This window comes from Ochotona curzoniae, unplaced genomic scaffold (genome assembly GCF_017591425.1).
Source record: "Ochotona curzoniae isolate NIBS_2020 unplaced genomic scaffold, NIBS_Ocur_1.0 contig_66, whole genome shotgun sequence".
Lineage (NCBI taxonomy): Eukaryota > Metazoa > Chordata > Mammalia > Lagomorpha > Ochotonidae > Ochotona > Ochotona curzoniae.
In genome coordinates this window covers 27,890,061-27,912,839 of record NW_024466512.1, presented here as the reverse complement: position 1 = coordinate 27,912,839, position 22,779 = coordinate 27,890,061, and the positions used below count along the sequence as shown (strand labels likewise).

The 22,779-nt window shown below is 44.2% G+C and overlaps 1 protein-coding gene across 2 annotated transcripts in view; it reads left to right on the top strand.

Moving 5' to 3' along the window:
* Positions 1-22,407, top strand: part of PDE6C (phosphodiesterase 6C) — a 42,069-nt gene extending 19,662 nt beyond the window's left edge. The window contains exons 11-22 of one of the 2 annotated variants that reach the window (XM_040992444.1): positions 995-1,063; positions 4,404-4,550; positions 4,793-4,900; positions 5,257-5,366; positions 9,343-9,430; positions 16,100-16,200; positions 18,389-18,496; positions 18,581-18,644; positions 20,112-20,186; positions 20,274-20,357; positions 20,767-20,923; positions 22,123-22,407. In XM_040992444.1, the coding sequence (XP_040848378.1) occupies positions 995-1,063; positions 4,404-4,550; positions 4,793-4,900; positions 5,257-5,366; positions 9,343-9,430; positions 16,100-16,200; positions 18,389-18,496; positions 18,581-18,644; positions 20,112-20,186; positions 20,274-20,357; positions 20,767-20,923; positions 22,123-22,184 (1,173 nt within the window). In that variant the 3' untranslated portion in view covers positions 22,185-22,407. The remainder of the gene's footprint in view (positions 1-994; positions 1,064-4,403; positions 4,551-4,792; positions 4,901-5,256; positions 5,367-9,342; positions 9,431-16,099; positions 16,201-18,388; positions 18,497-18,580; positions 18,645-20,111; positions 20,187-20,273; positions 20,358-20,766; positions 20,924-22,122) is intronic. The other variant, XM_040992445.1, reaches the window with a different exon arrangement.
* The last annotated feature ends 372 nt before the right edge of the window (positions 22,408-22,779 follow it).

Below are 22,779 nucleotides of genomic sequence, written 5' to 3'. Positions count from 1 at the left end.
AGCAGCAGCCACCTAATAGCTGTTTTTGTCACAGTGATGATAGGAATGCAAGGGGCCAAGCCACACCATGCAAGCACACTTCAAGTCTTTACTCCGTCATGTGCCTTAACAGGCTGTTTGGACAAAGAAAACTCACATGACCAACACCAACATTGTGAATGATACAGAAGCATGTGGATTTTTGCTGGCAGTGTTGTAATCTGCATAAAATGAAGGGAAAATGTTATGCACCCACTGTCTCTCTTCCTTTTATTCTCTGGGCTTTTAGAGTGTATCAGTAAGTGTAGCTCTGTGGGGTGCCTTTCCCTTTTGGGTTTTGTTGGGAGGTTGGAGGCATTTGACTAGTGGAGCGGATTAAACTGCCACCTGAAACCTCCGCATCCTGTATGGGTGCTGGTTCAGGTCTTGGTTGTTTCACATGCAATCCAGCTCTTGGCTAAGAGCCTGCAGAAGCAGCAGAGGATGGCTCACATGCTTGGACCCCTGCCACCTGACTGGGATGGATCTCCTGGCTGTGGCCTGCCCCAGCCCCGGCCCCAGTCCTGGCAACCGTCCTACAGTGAACCAGCAGGTGGAATTCTCTATCTCTCTACCTCTGTAACTCCAATTTCTAAGGAAATCTTAAAAAAGCTTGAAGTATTAAAACTGAAAGATGTGGGTGGATGTAAGGGAGGACATTGCTATGAGTTATTAGAAAAACAGCTGGAGGCCCCCGTTTCCCCTTTTCTTTCTTACATACAAACAACCCATCTCTCCCTTCTCTTTTTTCCTTCTTTCTGAAAGACAGCTACTGTTCTATTTTGGGAGCATGAATAAATTGATTGTATTAGATGATTTTTTACATAAAGCTTTTCCTAACTCATTTCTAAAAGGCATGGAACTAACTACAGTATGTTTTAAATACACATATACCTTCACTGACCTCAGCAGAAGAAAACTCAGGTAGAACTCTCCTTGGCGGGAATTTCATACCTCAGTTGCTTTTATGTTTTAGAAATTTAGGGAGAAGCTGAACAAAGATGCAATTGAAGACTGCGAAGAAAAACAACTTCTCACGATTTTGGTGAGTGCTGCCTTTCTATCCTTAATGCCCTGTTGGTCCAGTAGTTGTGTAGCAGCAAGTACTTCCTTGTTTTTTAAGGAAGGTTGAGTTTGCTCTGTCCTGGCACCTTTCAAGGCTAGAAGGAAAGGAGATTTCTTCTGAATGTAGACCCCTCCCTATTGCCTGTTAGCCTTATCTTCAACTCTTCTGGTTCAATTCTCACAGAGAATTAGAATTGTGGCTGAACCTGACTATTGCATGCCGGATGCCAGGCCCTGAGCCTGGGGCTACCTTGGTCCTGGTTATTTCGGCAGCTTGGGTAGTTGTCAGGCCACCCTGGATGTGGGACAGGAGTGTAGTGGGACACAGGCCTTGCCAGGCATGGCTGACTGCCCATCTTGGACTTCCCTTCAGATTCAGGGGAAATCACTTTTCCCGTAGCTGCTGGCAGGCCAACCCTGGGATTTGGGGTTGAAGTTCCCTGCCTCCCCAGATTACTGATTACGCCCTGTGCTGTGTCTCACCCGTCGCCAAGCTCACTGGATAAATTCGAGCTCAGTGATGGTCTTTTTCAGTCCTAGAATGTGCATTGGCGTCTTTAATGTTCCAGATCTATGTTGAAATTCTTTATCACTTTATCTGACTATTTTTCACTCCGTTTTTTAAAAAAACAATTCTTGGCCACAGTTGGCGGACTCCTCTTAATGCTTGAGTCTCCTCTAAGTCTGTTTTTGCTCCTGGATTTCAGACATTTGCTCCTGTTTTATTTTATTTTTTAAAAAGAATTTGTTTATTGGAAAGTCAGATATACAGAGAGGAGAGACAGAGAGCAAGATGTTTCATTGGCCAGTTCACTGCTCAAATGACTGCAATGGCCAGAGCTGAGCCAATCTGAAGCCAGGATCCCAGAGCCTCCTCTGGGTCTCCCATGCAGGTGCAGGGTCCTAAGGCTTTGGGCCATCTTCCACTGCTTTCCCAGGCCACAAGCAGGGAGCTGGATGGGAAGCAGGGCTGCTGGGATTAGAACTTGTGCCCATGTGGGATTCCAACGCATGTAAGGCAAGGGTTTTAGCTGCTAGGCTACTGGGCCAGGCTCATTTGCTCCTGTTTTAAAATATGCTTCATCGTTTTTAACTGAAAAACTAGAAATTTAGGTAGGTAGTAGTGGCTTTGGGTGCTCTTATCTTTCTTAAAAGAGGATATGGTTTTCTTCTGGCAAATGAAGAGCTGGTTTTGGTTTTTACTGAGTTTGGCACTTTCTATTATTCTGGGACCCATATTTCTAGAGTGTGGCTCTTCTGTGATTTCTAAAAACCTGGGGACATTGACCAAGATTTCCAGTTTGAATTCCACCTGATTGAAGTTTAAATATGACATTTTAATATGAAGCCTTGCTGCTTCACTCTAGTCTCCACTGCCCCTTTCCGGTTGGTAATGTAAGTGTTCCTTCACGACTCAGGTTCACGGCCTAGCTCACCTGCCTCCTTTGATGGGTGATGTTATCCCACTGGCCAGTGATTCCCCATGGAGGGGTTAGTTTCCTTGTGTTTGGGGCCCCCGAGGTGCTCCCACCTCCCACTTTCCTTGGCTCCAGGTGTTGAGGTTGGAAGAGGAAGCAGGAGTCAGCTAGATGGAAGGAAGTTGCTGGTGGGCCTGACCATGGCTCGGGATGGGAGTGGGAAGCAAGGTCACTACAGACCAAGCCAAGAGACAAATGACAGATGGAGCCATCGAATGATCAATCTTCAGAGACTAGCGTGTCTCGGGTGGGAGTGTGGCTGCAGCTCCCATGAGCAGCAGGGCAAAGCAAAGCTGCCTGCAGGACCAGACGAGGAGGCAAGACAAGGTCAACCTAGCATGCTGGGGTCAGAAAGTCACCTGCTCAGACATTCCCAGGGTTAGCTGGGGAGCAGATGGAGCCAGCTGGGCGGGCACACTCAGACTCACGTGATGTGGAGCAGCTTCCTCTGTGCCATCAGTCCTCGGCCGTGTAGTTCCTGCTGGGAGCAGAGACCCAGCCGTGCGAGGCCAGAGTCCCTGCTTATCAAATCACTAAGAACCTTTTATCTGTCCTGGCGCATCACAGACTTAAAAGCTGTTGCTTTACAGAGCTGATGAATACTGTATTAGAGGATTATTTTATCAGCTCACCCATAACTGCTACTCACGGGCCCGAGAATAAGAATTGGGAAGTTCTTCCCTTGTTTCCTGTTACAGTGCACATTGACACATGCATGTGACTGCACCTGCCATGCATTCAGATACAGCTCCATGGCTATCCTGGACAGAACACTCAGATGGGGAGGCTGGGAGGGCATGGGCACCCTTCCCTGCAACTCGAATCCTCCTAGCTCATCAGTTTTACGGGTGAGAGAAACACAGGGGTTATGTCTGCATCAGCCAGTGCTTCATCCAAATCCCTGGGGCATGCCTGCACACCCAAACTATTTGGGAATGAATATATGATGAATGAATAAGAAAGAAAGGCTCCCCCTCACATTTGTTGCCAAGGGTAGATAAAAGTGGGATTCTTTTTCATTAAAACAACAAGGCTGTTATTGTCCCATTTCATGGATGAGAATACTGAGGCTTTTTCATGCCTCTAATCAGAACCCATGCAGCCATCACCTTGCAGGAAGAAATAAAACCATCTGTGGCTGAAGTGATCAATCAGAGAGTGCAGAGCCAACAAGGAGATGAAGGAGATGAGGAATGCCCCAGGAAGGGTCAAGGGAGGAAGCAAGCCCAAAACCTACAGGCCAGGTCTTGGGCAGAGCTGGCAGCGGGAAGGGAGGGACAGGGGGAACCTCAGGGGAAGCATTCAGCAATGGCTCCCAGGGGCTACCAGATGGCCCTGAAGGGGAACAGTTCAGCTCCATTATTGATTATTGTAGATTGTGCTGAGGAAGGCACCAAAGCGGGGATGGGTGGGCCACTTCCTTCCGTAAGTTCAAGATTTCCCGCAAGAGACAATTCTTGCTGTTTTTATAAATTTCCTATCAAATGGTGTGTGCCTATTGTAAGTAAAATTATGGTTTCTAGCTTCCCACCCTCGCCTTTCCCTGATCCCTATGGGTGTGGCCTCCTAACCTCCTTGTGTATTGACTGTCTTACATCAGAGAGAACATATGATAGTTGTCCTGTGGGGTCTAGCTTACTTCACTTAGAAAGTTTTTCAGTCTAGCCGAACCTCAGCTGTATAGACTGGGAGAGCAACCAATACAAGCAGCTAACCCAGAGCTTTGCACCTAGTGGCTCAGTGGCCGTGGCTGGTAGTCTTTAATCATGATTTTGTTTTACATTCCATGTTGTATCCAACATACGCCAGTATAATCTGAAACAATCATTTTTGTTTCAACAGAAGGAGGACTTGCCTGACCCAAAGGAGGTGGAACTATACGAGTTCCGGTTCAGCGACTTCCCCATCACAGAACATGGCTTGATTAAATGTGGACTACGGCTGTTTTTTGAGATAAATGTGGTGGAAAAATTCAAAGTACCTGTGGAGGTCAGGTGGTGTTTTTGCTGAAACTACTGAGGGACTGTGTTGGTGCACTCCACTAATGTTTTCCATGGTTCAAAAGATTAGCTTCAGTTTAGATCTTAAATTATTATTAACTTTGTAAATACGGTAGCTTAACCCCTGTCAACAAGACCAGCACATCTTTTGTAGATAAGATCACCACTAGACCTTCTAACCTTTGGCATTTGGCTCCAAAGTCTGAATGGTGTTGTCATCTTTGGTAACAGGTTCTTACCAGGTGGATGTACACAGTGAGGAAAGGGTACCGTGCAGTCACTTACCACAACTGGCGACACGGATTCAATGTTGGGCAGACCATGTTTACCTTGCTGATGGTATGTACATAGTATGGCGAATCTTTGCAAACCTGTTGGTTTCCTGCTTGGATGTGATGAGACATGGTCACGAGCCATCCCTGGAGATCAGGAATCTCCCTGCAGAGGATCCTGGGGAATTGGATGTCCATTGTCCCTTGGTTGGATTATCACTCACACGTTCATGTACTTGACCTTGAAGCAAAATTCAGCCACTCGCTAGGTTTTGTCATTACTGAATGTTACACTGCCAGTAGAGACAACTTTCTTTAAAACATGGTGTATCCCCTTTCTTGACTGCAGATAGATGTAGTTGCACTTGGTTTGGAAATCTATTAATTCCACTTATTAAGTCAATGTATACACATATCTTTTAGACAGGAAGACTAAAGAAATACTTTACGGATCTCGAAGCCTTTGCCATGCTTGCTGCTGCCTTCTGCCATGACATTGACCACAGGGGCACCAACAATTTGTACCAGATGAAGTAAGTGAACACAGACACAGGGTTGGCTAGGATCAGTGGGCATTTGCAGACACCAAGTGGGGATGAAAACTTTTTCTACTCCTTTAACCCGAGCCATCTTTCTTGGCCACATGTAGGACTCTGGGGAGACATCACTCTTTCTCTGCAGGAGTCCTCATCCCTCTCTTTGTTGACACCTCCAGCCCTGCCTTTGCCTCCTCTGTGTATAGCTTCACACTTTACAAGTTCAATCATAAGAATATTGAATTCGTATAGTAAGTTGAGTTAATCTTTAGCTTACACATGGGGCCTTCAAGCACTTTGTGCAACATGAACGTTCTGAACAAGCTATGCATGGATTTCAAGAATTTTCTGGACCAGGAGAAGCTTCTATCTGAATTTCACTTTCTGTGAACATTCTGAGATACCCTGATACATCTTTGGAACAACCCCCAGTTCAACCCAAGAGACACTTCTTCCAAGACTCACTACTCTTTGGTTCCATGGTCCTTTTGCCTCTAGCTAGTTCTCCTTCAGCTAGTCTTTGGTTTTAACATCAACACCGTCTTCCTGTCTTGCCTGAGAAAGGAAGTTCAATAATAAGGGAATAGGTTCTGAGGTCATCAGGCTTGGGGTTACTGGTCTCACAAGTTACTTCAACTTTCTAAGCCTTAATTTCCTGTTCTGAAATACAGGAAGGATAACAAGACTTAAATTGTAAGTCTGTTGGAAAGATACAATGAGATCACAAATGTAGAGTCCTCAGGTCACGGTCGGCTCTTGGCAGTGGATATGTATTAGTAATCATTATGATGTCTTTGCAATGTTCCAAAATGTATCGGCAGCGTAGGCATGAGACCTATTAGTCAGAATACCCACATCCCCATCAGTGTGTGGGCTCACTAGCTGCCTCCAGCTCCTGACCCCAACTTTCTGCTGATGGAAGCTGGGTTAGCAGGAACATGTAAGGATGGGAAGGATTGCTGACTGCAGTCTCTGACGGAGCCTGTCTTTCTGTCTCTGCGTGGATCTAACATACTCTGGGCAGCTTTGCTAAGTTCTTTCAATGATAAACACTCAACGAGTCTCTTTAGGGGTTCCCATCATGTTGAAAGAATTGCCCAGGAGTCCAAAATGATATTGTGATTGCATTGGCACATGAACCAGTGAAAAGGTTGAAGGAGACTAGATTATTAGTCTCACGCTGGAGGTAGCAGTGAGGCCATTGTGGAGTGATTGCTTTCTGGCTTGACCTTGTGCCCTTGACCTGACTACCTGTCTCCAAAAGGGCTGACCTTGGTGCTGGCCTCCAATCTTATCTCTCAGCTCTAGACTGTGTCCTTTAACACTATCCCAAACACCTTGTCATTTTCCAGATTTTCATTCTTCCTTCAAGTTCTTATATTCTCTGTATCGTTCTAATTTTTAGTATATGTGCTGCCAAAGCGAGCACGAGTCCTTATATTCTCTTTACTTCATTTCTCTGGCCAGTTTGTTTTATATTTTTATAGATTTCATTTTCCCTTGCATCCACATTTTCTTATTTAGTTTTTGTTCTCTGGTCTCTTTCATCTTACACCTGGAAAAATCTATTTATCAGGAATTTTAGAATTCATTTTTACCATCCAAGCACTGTAGGCTTTCTTTTCTACTGTTTTCATTCCTTTGGTCAGCATTTGATTACTTCCATCATTAAGAACCACTTGTTCATGAGGAAGAAGATTCCATTTCCGGACAATTCTCACAGTTGAATATTCTGTATGACATTGACCTGAAATTGGTCTCAGTCAGCTCTCTGGATCTGCTAGAACAAGTTTACTTTCTCATCCAGAGGTGGTTCATTCATACACTACTGAAGACTATCATGTCCCCGCCCCTTAGGACTCTTCTCTGTGCTGGACATATCAAGTTGCCTTAACTGTTTTTAAGATGATTTTGTCATTTTTCTGGAGCCAAAGCAGAATTTTATGTCATTTAAAAAAGGTTTTTAATGTTTTTTTTAAGATTTTCTTTTAATTTTTTAAATTGGAAAGTCAGATATACAGAAAGAAATATCTTCCATCCACTGATTCACTCCCCAAGTGGCTGCAATGGCCCCGAAGCTGTGCCAATATGAAGCCAGGAGCCTGGGGTGTCTTCTGGATCTCCCCCACAGGTGCAGGGTCTCGAGACTTTAGGCAATCCTTGACTGCTTTCCCAGGCCACAAACAGGGAACTGGATGGGAAGTGGTGCCGCCGGGATTAGAACCGGTGACTGAAACCTCCATTAGACTGCCTGCAATTGAATTCATTTTTTCCCAATTTTTAAAAAAATTATTTTATTTTCTTTGCAAAGGCAGATTAACAAAGAGAAGGAGGAGCAGAGACAAAGATATTCTGTCCACGGGTTCACTCCCCAAGTGGCCACAATGGCCGGAGTTGAGCCAATCTGAAGTCAGGGGCCAGGAACTTCTTCTGGGTATCTCCTGTGGGTGCAAGGTCCCAAGGCTTTGGGCCATCCTTGACTGCTTTCCCAGGCCACAAGCAGGGAGCTGGATGGGAAGTGGAGCAGCCAGGACATGAACCAGTGCCCTTATGAGATCCCAGAAGATGTAAGGCAGGCATTTAGCCATTAGGCTATCACACCAGGCCCTTCTCCCCAATTTTCTTTTTACCATCTTCAAATTAGATAGTCACGGTTTTCTGTTCATATTCCAGTCATTGCATATTACGCACTGAGGTATAACCAAAGGCAGTTTTGAGGTGCCGGGCTGGAAGCCTGCTTCCAGGGAAACAATCAAGGTGGTCAATGAGGCATCACACTGTGGGCCCCGCTTTCCAGATATCTGAGTAAATAATGAACACATTGAATATTTCAACCCACACAGAAGAAAAATATCAGGAGGCATCTTCCCAATTGCCTTGCTGGAATCTAGATGCAGGCACTGCCTGGCCTTGCTCTGCCGAGTGCTGGCTGGGCATAGCTTTTCCTTTTTAACCTATTCCGAAGTACCCACTGCTGCTTCTGTAGGTGCTCGAAGCCATCTGCTGAACCCTTCCAGTCTCCTGGCTCTCTCATCCACAAATTGCACCATTTGCTACTTAAGTTGTAGGGAGAGATTCACTTGTGTGCAGTCTTGGATCATTTCAGAGTCACCAGAGCCTGCCAGCATCAGCCCCATCCTGAGGAATTCGGGGGTTCACTGAGGTAGGCTAGAAGAACCCCCAGTGTTTTCTTACTATGGCCATCCACTACTGTAGTTTTACTTTTCAAAAATTATTCTTAGAAAGATGGGGAAATGGTAGGTTGAATGATCAAATCACACACCGTTGCTATTTGCTTGAGGTTCTGTTCTTTGAGTATTTTTGGAGTGGCTGACAACTACTGTAAACGGATTGCAGTAATTCAAGTTGGCCATTGCCAGATAGTCTACTTATAGAAAATTGCTTGATGCTGTACTTTGCTTTTCTTTCCTCGGTATCTCATTGAAATATTTAATAATGGCTCTACAAATTACCTTTTAATGTGTTTCTATTGATTTTCAGGGCAGACACTTAAAGGGAGCAGGAGGCACTGGAGGGAGAGGGAGCCTGGCATATCTTCCATCCTCTAGTGCATTTTCCAGTCAGGGCTGGGCCACACCAAAGCCAGGATTCAGGAACTCAATTTAGGTGCTCTATATGCGTGACAGGGATACAACTGCTCGAGCGATCACCTGCTACCCATCAGAGGACACATCAGCAGGCAACTGGACCAGGGAGCCTGAGACTCAACCCCAGGCACTTCACTGTGGGAATGGGATGGAAAGGCAGGGATGGGGGCTGTTGCCCTTTTTCCAAAAGAAGCAAATTCTCATCTTTTAAACCTAAACATTTTCCCCCAATATGTCCTTTCTAATGATTTTACAAACACTGGTTGGGGAGGGGAAGGGAAACATGAATGTCAGTAAAGATTACATATTGAATGGACTTATGGGCAACTTTTAAATGGCTAAAATCATGGCATATTTCCTCCTAGATCGACATCTCCCTTGGCAAAGCTTCATGGGTCTTCCATCTTGGAGAGGCACCACCTGGAGTACAGTAAGACTCTCCTGCAGGACGAGGTAGGGGAACCCCTTGCTAGCACAGCTCACAGGCTCTGGATCAAAGGGCAAGCCACAGAGAATGCTGGGGAAGAGCCTGGAGTGAGTGCAGTTGGCAGCACAGATCTTCATCAAAGGCAACTCAGAGAAATGGCTATATTACAGTCAGTTTTGACCCACCAAATAGGACATGGTTGAGACAGTGGTCAGCAAGCCTTCCTGGGAAGTCAGTGAGCGCTGTTGAGTCTTGGGGGGAAGAAGAGCAGGCTTCCCACGCCAGGGCTCCGTGTGCCCTAATGCCAGGATGAACCTACAGGGACTGGAAGCTGCTGGGGCCCTGGGTTTGTGGTCCTTGACAGGGCCTGCACTAGAGGGCACAGTTGTCCCTCAGTTCAAGGCAGGCTGTGGTCGTGAAGGTGGACGTGAATCAGGATAGAAACTGGAATCAGATAGGTGCCATTGGGGAGGCACCCCTGAATTCCCCGGGAAGGGGCCAAATTCAGGGCAGGGCTGGGGCAGGGGTAGGGTAGGAGGTGACTTCACACAGGAAGAACTTTGAACTTGAACTCACAATGATTTGTACCCATTGTGTGGGATTCCCTGCCTATCCCCCACACACTTCAATTGTAAGGAGGATGTGGGCTTGTGGAAGCTGTAGGTGTCGTCCAGTTATACTTTAGTCCAAGCCCAGGAGGACGAACATAAGTCACCGTTAGATGGCTTAGTCTTTGGCGGAGAGCTTGCTCAGGATCACCATCACAAGGACCACCAAGTGCCCCCTTCTCTGCTTCAATAACAATGTCTCATTAACGGTCCAGGCAGGAAATTGAATGAATCCAAGTTCAGAAATGACACTAGAGACTTTGGGGTAAGTCAAAATGGTGCCTGAGGCAAAGCCAAGCAGGGAGCCCCCACAAGGCAGAGGGACTGGGCAGAAAGGTGCAAAGAGAAGAAAACGGCTGCTGTAATCAGCTGATGCAGCAGCCAGTGCGGTGCTCATCCGAAGTCTGCAGCATTTCCAGTTCTGCAGTGCTCAGGGCCAAGCACTGGCTTGACTTGGGCCATTTTTGTTGTTGTTGTTGTTCTGGCAGCATAATACAGGAGACTAGGGCATTTATGAAGAACAGAAGCACATTTTGGCTATGGCTCTGGAAGCTGTCAGTTCAAGTTCAGGCTGATAAAACTCCTTGGTTTCTGGGGAGGCCCCATGGTAGAGGGGCAGGTGGGTAGATGCAAGTCAAAATGTGACGGCTGAGTGCTTTGTAACAACATGCTCTCCGGAAAAAAGCATTAAGTCATCTTAAAGCCACGATCACCACTGCAAGGCCACACTCCTCCTCAACACCAGTGTTTCGGGAACCCAAAGTCAACAGGAGTGTACAAGGACACAAATCATGAGCTCCTGTGTGACTCCAGATGGTGGCTTTCAGCTGTGGCTGTGTAGACCAGTTGTTTCACGAGGGCACAGATCCCAGGCCCCCTCCGACTTCCATTAACACCAATATGCTGGCAGGAACTTCCTCTGCTACAGCTAATAGCATACATACTATTTGTCCTATGACAATGAAGAGCCGAAGTGAAAATAGTTCAGGAAGATATGGCAGGAGTCCATTTTACTGATTTGGAAAATCTCTGGTTTCTCAGTAAGAATTTTCTGTGTACTCTCCCATTTCTGTGATACCACCATGAGTACTGATTGTAAGCTATCAACGATATGTTTACCAAATGAATCAGAATGCGTTTTAGGAACCGTAGCCTGGCATCTTGCTGCTTAACACTGGAAGGCTCTTGATGTCTCGTATGTCTTGGTTGCTGGGCTGGGTTTGTGTGTGATAGTCATGACTTTCCATCTTACTTTTTTTTTTAATGTTATTTACTTTACAGTTCAGAGCAACTACATAGACTTACTACGCATTTTGAACGGGCATACTGCCAGTTGGTAATCCACAGCATCTTTTCAAGGGCCTCTCTATAATACAATTCAGTCGGCTAATTGCAGCCCTGAAAAGCCCTGTCAATAGAGTCGCTAGGTGATGCAGTCGCACAGTACTTGTTCATGAACAAACTGTGTGCTGGAGACAATGGACACTTTGAGCCACAGGACATGTGTTTTGTATTCCCTAGAAATAAAGCAGTTCTTTCATCCCATAAAATGTAACTAACTTTCTTAATTTATTTACATGAGATCAATCCTTGGGATTTACCTGACAGTTTTGACATCAGTGGATGTGACTCAGGCATTTTGTGTTTTTATATTCCCAAACTGAACGGAAACACCCTTATGTGTGGGAGGAGTAGGGTTTATTGCTTTAAGGAACAGGACTGCCTGAGTTCTAAACCAAACTGTAGCCAGCTCTCTCACCTGAATGAATAGGTGGAAACTTTGCTAGCCAAATTTGCAGGAGTGTAAATTTTAATACTAAAATATACTGTAGAAATGAAAAAAAAATCTGCTAAGCACAGGTAATAGAACACTTTTGTTATTCAGGATGTCTCTTTACAAAGCATATGAAAATTGTATTCATGCTTTCTCAAACGAGCCCCATCAGTCCAGCCCATTTTATACAAAGCGGTGAGAAAGAAATTAAACACCATGTGTTAGGCTGCCAGCAAGGCAGTGACGGGCACGCTCTGAGGAGCAGAACTGCCTGTACTTTGGCCTCGCCCACAAAACTCCAACCACCATGAATTAAAGCCATGGCTACCTGTTCTGGTGTGCCACACAGAATTTATGTTTTCATGGCCTTTTTTTTTTTTTAATAGGGAAGGCCAAAAATAGATTCCTTCTGTGAGCCAGTGAAAGCAGCTGAGCAAGCAGGGGCCCCGCTCATGCTCAGGCACACCTGTCTCTATGTACTCTTTTCAGTACAGACCTCAGACAAACAAATGAAATTTCATGTACTTACAAGGTTTTAAAATGAATGACCTGTGCCCGCTCTGAATATTCAAGCTATCGAGAAAAGACCAAAGACAACTCAGCCCGAGAAGCAGACATTCCGCCCGCGTCTGATGAGTGGCACTGCAGTCACCCTGCAAATCCGCACAGACAGCAAGGCCAGCAAACATGTTCTTAATGTGTGACTGTCCTACTCCAACTGCTTGTTTAGAGTCAGTTAGGTTTTAAAACAACCTCACTCAAGTCTAATATATCTACACTAGGCTGCAGCCCCTTAAAGCGCAGAATTCCGTAAGTTTTATTTATTTTTTTAGATGATTTTACACACCTGGGAACCACTGCCACAATCAAGATGCACGTTTTTCTTACTCCAAAAGGCTGCTGGAGCCCCTTGGCCAGGCAGCCCTCTCCAATGAAAAGGGATTTTTATGTTTGTTTTGTTTTTCAATTCAAAGTTTTGTGTTGGCAGTTTTCCCTATGGGTTGACTGCCAGTGGGCACAGGAGCCTTCTCTCTACCCGGGGCCACTTGCAGCGTTTCAGGCCCTAAACACCTGGGCATGTCTAAATTTCAGTCACATCTCTTGTCTCTGTTTATCAGGTATGATTATCATTAGTATTTTTACCATCATCCATATTTATAAAATCTGTATTTTACTAATTTCCAGTTCATTATTATTTTTTAAATTATATGTATATAGAGAGGGAGAGCACTCCAGTCTACTAAGCTCACTTCCCAAACACCTGCAGCAGACCCAGTCCCGCCCCGGGGCTGCAGCTGGGAGCCAGGGAAGGCAGTCCAGGTGTCCAGCACGGGAGAAACCCAATGATGGCATGAGCTACCCCCACTGCTTCCCAAGGTCTGCCTGACCAGGAGCTACAGTAAGGACCAACACTAGTTCCACACTGCTCATTCATTTTTTAAAAATGATTTTGAAAGAGAAATAGGGTGAGAGAGCTGGATGTCCCACCTGCTGGTTCACTGTCCAGATGACTGCAACAGCCAGAGCCAGGAGCTCCTCCCAGGTCTCCCACGTGGGTGACAGGGCCCCAAGTACTTGGGACATCTTCTGCTTTCCCAGGCGTATTAGCAGGGAGCTGGATAGGAAGCGGAGTAGCCAGCAGGACTCAGAATGGCACCCAAATGGGATGCTGGCATCACAGGTGGTGGCTTTACCTGTCATGATGGGAGCCCCCAATTATTGTTTGTTCTTTAAAAAAATTATTTATTTTTGTTGCAAAGTCAGATATACAAAGAAGAAGTTCTTTCATCTGATGATTCACTCCCTAAGCAGCCACAACAGCTAAAGCTGAGCCAATCCAAAGTCTGGAGCCCAGAGCCTCTTCCAGGTCTCCCATGCAGGTGCAAGGTCCCAAGGATTTGGGCCATCCTCAACTGTTTTCCCAAGCCACAAGCAGAGAGCTGGATGGGAAGCAGGGCTGCTGGGATTAGAACTGGCACCCAAATGGGATCCTGGTGTGTTCATGGCGAGGACTTGAGCTATTGGGCTACTGTGCCAGGCCCTTATTGTTTGTTCTTAATTCAACTTTTACTTTAGTCACATATTGTTGACCCTTTGCAAGTTTTCTGAACAGTCTGTCAAAAAGCAATTACATATGAGCAAACATATTATTTGTTGGAATGGCACTGAGGTGAGATGAAGTGTGGAGGAAGTGGTATATGACCAAGACATAGTTATACAATGAGATTCAAGTGTCTGCTGGACACTGGCTACACTTGTAAGAGTGTTCTAGGCTCACACAGAAAAAGGTACAGCATCTTTTAGATGAATCTGTAAATGCAACCCTTAAAAAGAAATGACTTAGAAACTCTTTTAAGAACCTCATGTGAGAAAGAAAAGAAGAGTTAAAGAAGGTGTTTTAAACTTGGAGACTTGTACAGGTTTTCAGATGACAGTGTAAATGAGAAAGAAAAAAAGATATGAGTGATGTTCAGGTGGACTGCATTACACAGGAAGCAGTTCAAAGGTTTCTGCTCCATTTTTATGGAACTTTTTAATTATGCCAGGTTTTTAAGACTCCAGTGTTGATTTATTTTTACAAAGTAAAATGCTTTTCGATAAACTGTCAATTGTAGTCGAGTTTTATTATTTTGGATTATAAAAGGGATATGACACATAGCTTATAGCCCAATTAGTGTTATACTTTTTCTTTCACACACCTGAATACTTGTGAAATAGTAACAGGTGTCCAAGTTTACAAACAAGCAACTGTTGCATAATCACTGCTGATCCACTCAGCCACTGGTTACATGGTCTGTCCTCTGCGATCCTGGCAAGAAGTTTCTGTTCCAGGACTTACTGCTTTGCATTTATAAGTGATTTCCTGGTCTCTATTAATTCATCAAAGTTTAAGGTACTTTCATAAATTCCCTGGCCATCTGTTTTTTAACTTTGGTACAGCAATCAAGGTTGGTTTTAACTGCTATTGAATCTGCAAGTAAGACACTGAGTTAGATTCAGTCCTTCTGTTTATTGCAATTTGCAGTGTTCAACAGAAAGTAATTTTCTATTAACATAGAATGCTGGTTAACTTATTTTAATAAAAAGAAATCACAGCTAGCTTTCCTTTCTATTGCTTCCATATGTTTTTTTACAAATACAATTGCATGTCAGGGTATATTGCTAATATTTCAGTCTCCAGGGATGGCTGAGAGCCATATTTGTTCCTAGGCCTGAAATACGGCTTGAATCTGGAGCTAGCTTCAAAAACTTGTCATGATACAGCTTTTTGTCGCTTTCTGTACACTCCCAGTCAGGATCTCACTTGGCTTAACATTCCACAATGATTTATTTCAACTTGTTTTCTTCCCATTTGAGAAAACAGATACAGATGTGCAGTGCAGTGTGTGAGCTTATACCAAGTGGTGAGGCCAGGAATAGAACATGGATCGCAGCTGAGCAAGCTACTTCACCCCTCTGTGCTGTGGCTTGCTGTGAGGAGATTCAGAGCACTCACAGCACACAGAGCCTGGCAGGTGTTAAGAGCCGAGTATATGCCATCATTACGTGGTCCACCATTCCGCTCCATCCCCGCACCACCCCCCGCCCCTGCATCTTGCTGCCTCTGTCTCTACAGAGGTTAAGAGACCATATCCTCTTGGCAGCCAGTGACATTTTTATGTGTTTTGTAAACCAGCATACGTCTATCCTTTGGTCTGTATTACAAAAAAATGGAGTATTTCAGCTTTTAAAAACTCTTCCCAGCTTTATATGCTGTTTTTCAAGAGCAGCTAAGAAATGCAGCCACTTAGTCAGCTTTTTAAAAGCTTAGTCCGACTTTTTAAAAATGTAACAGGAAAAGACACAGGAGTAACATGGGAGCTTTTCATTGTTCTTCCCCCAGATCCACTGCTCTACTAGTTACACTATCCCAGCATGCAGCCTCTGAAAGCACCGTGTTTTCTGGGATCACTCTGAAGTTACCAGTGGATGATGCAGCACTTTTGAACAACTGAACATCTCCCAGAAATACTTCAATGAATCCCAATTAATACAGATTTTTAATCTATTGATTTTCTCAGTGGTCCTGAAGGAAAGCACTTTGACTCCCAAAACTTTAACACTAGTTGAATATTTGCTCAAAGGATCTACCCTCATAGTTTAAATTCTCCTACTCAAAGTACAATAGACGGATTTACTTAATCTATGAGATAAAAACTGAACTCAAAACAGTGTTGAAAGACCTAGATTTTCTTTTTGCTAAAGCATGGATTTGTTTGTTGAATCGAAGAAAAGTTAATGATTGCAGCTGACTGTGCATTTTCATCTTACAGAGCTTAAACATCTTCCAGAACCTAAATAAGCGGCAGTTTGAAACAGTTATTCATTTGTTTGAGGTCGCAATAATAGCCACTGACCTGGCTTTATATTTCAAGTAAGTACCTAACTGTGCAACACAATGCTGTCGTGCTCTGTATGCTTCACTTCTCCATAACTTGTCATGTTCAAGTGAAAAGGCAACAGGTAGCTTATGCTTTGCTTTCCTTTTGAATGATCGATTAGACTACGCTCACAAGAGATGTCTGACACTGAACTTATTAGACATCGCAAGCTGTGTTCTGGAATTTCAGCTCCTAGCTTTAAGTGGCTGGTTGATCTGAAGTTGGAGATGAAGGCTGCACGCATGTAGTGAAGTTTGTGTGTTGTTAGCAAGTGGATTTTGTCCTCGGAAATTCACTGCTGTCCAGAACAAAGCTATCCAGGGTTTCAGAAACGTGGCGCTGTCAGTCTGGGGCCTAAATATAACACACTGATCGCCCACGAACCTAACTCGGAAAAAGTTACCTACAGCAGAGTGAACTGAAGCTTGTCCACAACGACCTAGCTATGGAGACCAGATAGCTCATGTATCTGCACAGTTTCTGAAAAGTGAGCAATAAAGTTGTTTGGTCAAAATGGGCTTGAGCAAGGTGAACTCACCATAGGATTCAACTTTTCAGTGATGTGGACCTTGTCTGTCTATGCCTTTCTGACCTTTAATTACAATTTTAATTAAATAGCTGAAATATATACTTTATGATGGCTATACAAATATCCATAGCCTATTTTCAACAAATGCTTAACTTTTCTACATTCTTCTCAAATCTCATTTAAAATATATGTGTGTGTATATATACATTTAATTTATTTGAAAGAAGATTTCACTTCCTAGATGGCTGAGCCAGGAGCTTCACTGGGGTCTTCTAAATGGGTGGTACGGACACAAAGTTTAAGCCATCTTGTGCTGCTTTTTCCAGGTCATTAGCAGGGAGCTGGATGAGAGGTAGGACAGCTGGGACATGAACTGGCCCGTTGCACCACAGCATCAGCCTCTAAGGACTCATTTTTTTAAAGAATGATTAGTGCTGTTAACTGAGGCTGCTAACCCCTACTCCATCATGACAATCCCTTCTCTTCCCTCTCAAACACGTCACCGTTTGATATGGATATGTATTCATCTTCTCCGTATGTTTTAAAATACCTGTTTAAAAGGCAGAGTGACAGAGGAGAAACAGCTTCCCTACACTGGTTCGTTCCTCAGATGGCAGCAGTAGGTAGGTCTGGGCCAGGCCAGAACTCCATCCTGGTCTTACATGGGCAATAGAGTCCCAAATACTTGACCATTACCCACTGCCTTCCCAGGTACATTAGCAGGAAACAGAGCAGCCAAAACCCAACACTCCAACATAGGACCCTGGTGTCCCAAGTGGCAGCTTAATCCACTGTGCCACACCACCAGCTCTCATCTGTTTTTATGTAACACTGTTAAATGTTTTATATTTTCCTATATCTAGTATTACATTCTCTTTATGTACATTTCTACCAACTTGCTTTTTTCATGCAACAGGATTATTAGAGATTTAGCCTTGAGAACAGAAATTCAACTTACATGGCTTAACTCCAGAGCTGAACGTCATAATTCGTTTACCATTCCTCTGTACGTGTAGACTGGTTCCCATTTTTCACCACTACCTGTGGCAGTGTATGTGCCTGAGTGTATACATGAAAGTACACACCTAGAAATGGGCTCTTCTTATCTTCAGTTGTGGTCAGTGTGCCACTGCCCTCGTGGCTGCTGAGTGCTTACACTCCCAGCAGCAAGGGTGGCTGTTATCCCCCTTCTAGAATAATCTCCTTGATCTGGGCATAATGGAAATTTGTTTTGCTAACAAGCAAACCTAACGAGCAGGAGATGATGCAGGAGATGGTGCTTTCCCGCTACCAGTGAGCCCATGCACCCGCATTCTTGGGATTCTAGCTTGTTGGTTGTGTGTGTTGTGATGTCTTTCACAGCTTAAGGCGTTGTTGTTTATGTCATGGCTTCTTCTCACACGTAACTTTGAGCTCTAATGTAATCAAGCTGCTCTGGGTTTTCTCCCGTGTTTGTGCTTTTTCCACGGCGAACCCTTTCTGTGTGGAAGTTTGACAGCTGCTCTCTGTCCTCCTACCTTCTGGCCCCTTAGATGGCTTTGAGCTCATCCCTACACCAAGTGGACACATAAAATCTGAAAAGCATGTACTCCGGGTATCTTCTATCCCTGCTTTTGTATGCAGATATTGTTACACTGCTGTATCTTTTTTAGGAAAAGAACCATGTTTCAGAAAATTGTTGATGCCTGTGAACAAATGAAAACTGAAGAGGAAGCTATCAAATATGTAACCATTGACCCCACCAAAAAAGAGATAATCATGTGGGTAGCCAGAATTTTATTTCTCTTTTGGTATGAGAAGTATATTCTGTATTTCTGTCTTAACAATTTCTGTTTTTTTCTAAGGGCAATGATGATGACTGCATGTGACTTGTCCGCTATCACCAAGCCCTGGGAAGTACAGAGTCAGGCAAGTCCAGTCATTTTTGTTTCTTGTCTTTCTCAGGTACCATCCTGGGTCTTGTGTCAAAGTCCATGGAAAGACTGAGGGCAACCTCAGAATTCTGTTCTGACAAATTAGAAACATTACAACCAAGGGCTACTTAATCAAGCCTCAGAATAAAACAAATAGGAAATGCTTTCATGCTGAATAGGCTGAAAAACAATTATTTCAGGGAATATCTGAATTTCTTGATAGAGAACAGAACAAGATCAGGATGTGCCTGCCAATCTAGGGTAGTGGGAGACTGAGAGGGCTCCCTGCTGCTGGGTCACGTCCCCAGTGTCAGCGATGGCGAGGCCAAGGCATTCTAGATCTCCACATGGGGACTGGAGTGATCATCTGCTGCTTACCAGGGTGCACATCAACAGGACGCTGGAATTAGAAGCTACCGCCAGGGACCAAGAGAGGCACTCTCGGGGGGGGGGGGGGAATTCAGGCGTCCTTTCTGTTGGGTTAAAAGCCCACCCCTCAATTCAGACTTCCACATACATTTTTATCAGAACCATGTTGGCAGCCTCCTTTGGACCCTCCCTCATCATTTGCTCCACACACATTCCTGGGCCCACTGTTGGGATTGTTCATAAACACAGATGGGACAATAGCAAGTATGACACACAGAAATGGCTTTGAAATGACTAACGTAAGCTCTGTTTAGCCACGCTTCTGCCTCCCAAATTCCCCATCAGCAATGGTTTCCATCTTGTTTTCGATAAGTTCATTTTTATCCCATGCACCTGTCTGCACTGCACTTCAGAGGCATCCAGAGGCTCAGCCTGCAGAACCACGGTCAAGCTTTCCAGCAAAGCTTAAAATGCCTCTCACCACCTGGCCTTAACTCCCCTCCCAGGGTCACCCCTGTCCCTTGCTCCCAGTCACTCCTGAAGCAGAGAGCAAGGTCTGGACACCCCATGTCATCTCTGCACACAGCTTTCCTTCCCCCCTTTACCTGGTGAGTTACTCTTGCTGACCCTCCCTTCTTAATGTAACAGCTTTCCTTCCTTCTGACCCAGGGCACCTGCCATATTGTTTTCATGACTGTTTTGCCTAGACTGTGAGCATTTTAAAGAAAAAACTTTGCCCCCTGCACATGTGTGTGTGAATATGTACATACAATATCTGCTTGATGCCAACAGAATTGGAAGACAGAGGAGGGTGTGGGGAGTTACAGCTTGCAACTTGGTGTCTTGACGGAATTAAGCATCCTCCTGCCCTGCTGCAGCTGCAGTTAAGGGATGGACACTGAACCTGACGTAGGCGATTGGCCTCCTTGTCTCAGTTCAGGCTGATCCGTGGGCATCTTTGTAAAACAAAAGAGCAGATGACTTGACAGCACTTTTGAATGCTGTTACCTCGACCCTTAACAGCCCTCAGAATAATGAAATGCAAGTTCTCAGAGTGGAGTTACTGAACCATGCCTTTCTTTCTTCTCTGTAGGTAGCACTTATGGTTGCAAGTGAATTTTGGGAGCAAGGAGATCTGGAGAGAACAGTGCTGCAGCAACAGCCCATTGTAAGATCTTGAAATAAAATCATCTGCACAATTCAATTTTGTTCTCTACGTCTTAGAAGACAATGTTAAACGACTTTTTCTTTCCAGCCTATGATGGACAGAAACAAGAAAGATGAACTACCTAAACTTCAAGTTGGATTTATTGACTTTGTCTGTACTTTCGTATATAAGGTAAGTAAACAAATCACTTCAATCGTGAGAATGGGAGTGGTCTTCAAATGTTCATAGAATTTTAATTCCACTTTTAGCAAACTCGTGGAAGTGCTATTGTATATGATCATTTGAGAATTTCAAACTGTGACAAAAGTTACAAAAAAGTCAGTCACCCACAGGGAAAGCCATGAGCAGTGTCATCATATCTTTATAGTTTAAGGTTCTACCTCACTCGGGGATGGAAAGAACCGCAGTGGGCACAGCTTGACACATTCCTTAGGTGAGCAGGCAAGACTGCAGGCACCGAGGGGACCGCAGCCTGGCAGCTCTGGGCACTCCATCACTTCTTACAGTGCCTTCTGCTTTTCAAAAATACTGAAAACCAGCTTAGTGCTTTAAGAAGCTTTTGACCTAAAATTTCCTCTAGGAGTTCTCGCGGTTTCACAGAGAGATCACACCTATGCTGGATGGTCTTCAGAATAACAGAGTGGAATGGAAAACCCTAGCCGATGAGTATGATGCAAAGATGAAGGTCATAGAAGAGGAGGCGAAAAAGCAAGAGGAAGGAAGCCCAGTCCAAAAAGGTAGGATGGAATTGTGGTATTAGACACGGAACTCGCTGGTCTGGAAGCGGCTGCAGCTCGGTGGCCTCTCCCTGGAAGGTGGCTCCTGAGGCCCCTTGGGCAGAACACTGCTTTTTCAGAAATACTGTGAAAATCACACTGTGGATCATGCCTAGCAGTTTTAGTTCTGACATTCTGAATTTGGGCAACTTGCTTAACTTCACTGAGCTTAATATATTTGATGAGATTTTTCTAGATTTCAACCTAAAAAAGTTCTACAAGGTGAGCTGGAGGACGTCATGGCTTTTTTTTCTGTCCCTCAGAATGTCCACATGGTCTTACTTTTCTGGGCATGAAATTTTATTCCTGAAGTCACTCAGTTTTAACACAAAGACTTAAATTTAAATTAGCTTATCAAATTACTCAAATGTTATTGGGAAGTGAATATTGATTTTTATCTTGCACTTTTACAAGTTTTGTAAGGGATCTTTTGTTTAACAAAGAAATAATCTTTATGTTCAACAACATTGCTTTTAGACGGTCCCGTTATATTTACTGATATATTTTTTTTAAAGTTTTATTTTTCTTCTTGGAAGGCAGTTATGGGGGTAGGAGCAGAGAGATTGGTCTGCTGCAGCCTGGTCCAGCCCCAGTGATTTGGGGAATGAACCAGCAGATGGAAGAGCTCTGGGTTTCTCCCTCTATTCTTCTTTCAAATAAATACATCTTTAAAAAAATAAAAGTAAATAGATTAGTTCTATGAGTTCAAGTTTTTAAAATGTTATTTATTGGAAAAGTGGAGAAACAGATATCTTTCACCTGCTTAGTCACTCCTCAAATGCCCACATCAGTTAGGACTGGGCCGGAACCAGCAGTGTAGAACGCCATGCGTGTTTCCCACATAGGCGGCAGGAACTTAAGGCCACGCGCCATTTTCTGGTGCCTTCCGAGGCACAGCAGCAGGGGGCTGTCTGGCAGTAGGGCAGCCAGGACTTAAACCAGGGCTCTGATGTGGGCAGGAGTCAGCACCACGGGCAGCCTGACTCACTATGCCACTAGTCCCACCTGTGAATTCAAAGTGTCAAGTGCTCAAATCCTTAGTCCCTGATATGTTAAAACTATCAATTAGGCTGTAGAGTTGACACCTACAACCATAGGAATGCTGAAACAGAAACACTGATCCACTAACTCCTAATACTGTTCTTCTCATTTTTTTGTAGCTGCTGAAGACTTGGAAGGTGGCACGAGTGACAAAAAGTCCAAAACATGCCTGATGTTGTAATGCAATCTGACTGGTCTAAAATTTCAGATATTTTACTTTTGGAGAAAAACAGAAAGTGTCCAAAAGAACTTCAGAGAATTTCACCCAGCAAATCATCAAATAGAGTCAGAGGAACTTTAGAAAAATTACTCTGCAACTATCAAGATTATATGTACTGCTAGCCTGAACAATCTGAGTAAAAAAAAAATTTATCAAAGCACAAAGTTAAAAACAAAGTGCATTTTTGGTGCTGACTTGTTTAGAAAAAAAAATTTTAAGTGTAATCCTTAAACCAGGTGTTCATAAATTTTGCTAAGACCACTATAGCAAAGTGTCAGACTAACTGCTTATAATCCTGGAGGCTGGGCATTCCATATAGACACTGGCAGGGCCGGTTTCTGGAGGCCTTTTGACTTGATTAGTGGAGAACCATCTCCCTGTGTCATCACATGCTCTTCCCTGTGTGTGTCCTAATTGTTCTGGGTTATGGCCCATCCCAGTGAGCTCATTAACTGCTGTGTAGTCACAACCTGAAGTATGGGGTCTAGGAATTCAGTATGTGTATTTCAAAGGTGGTAGGCAATTCAGCCTATGTAAGTCATACTTTTTAATCACC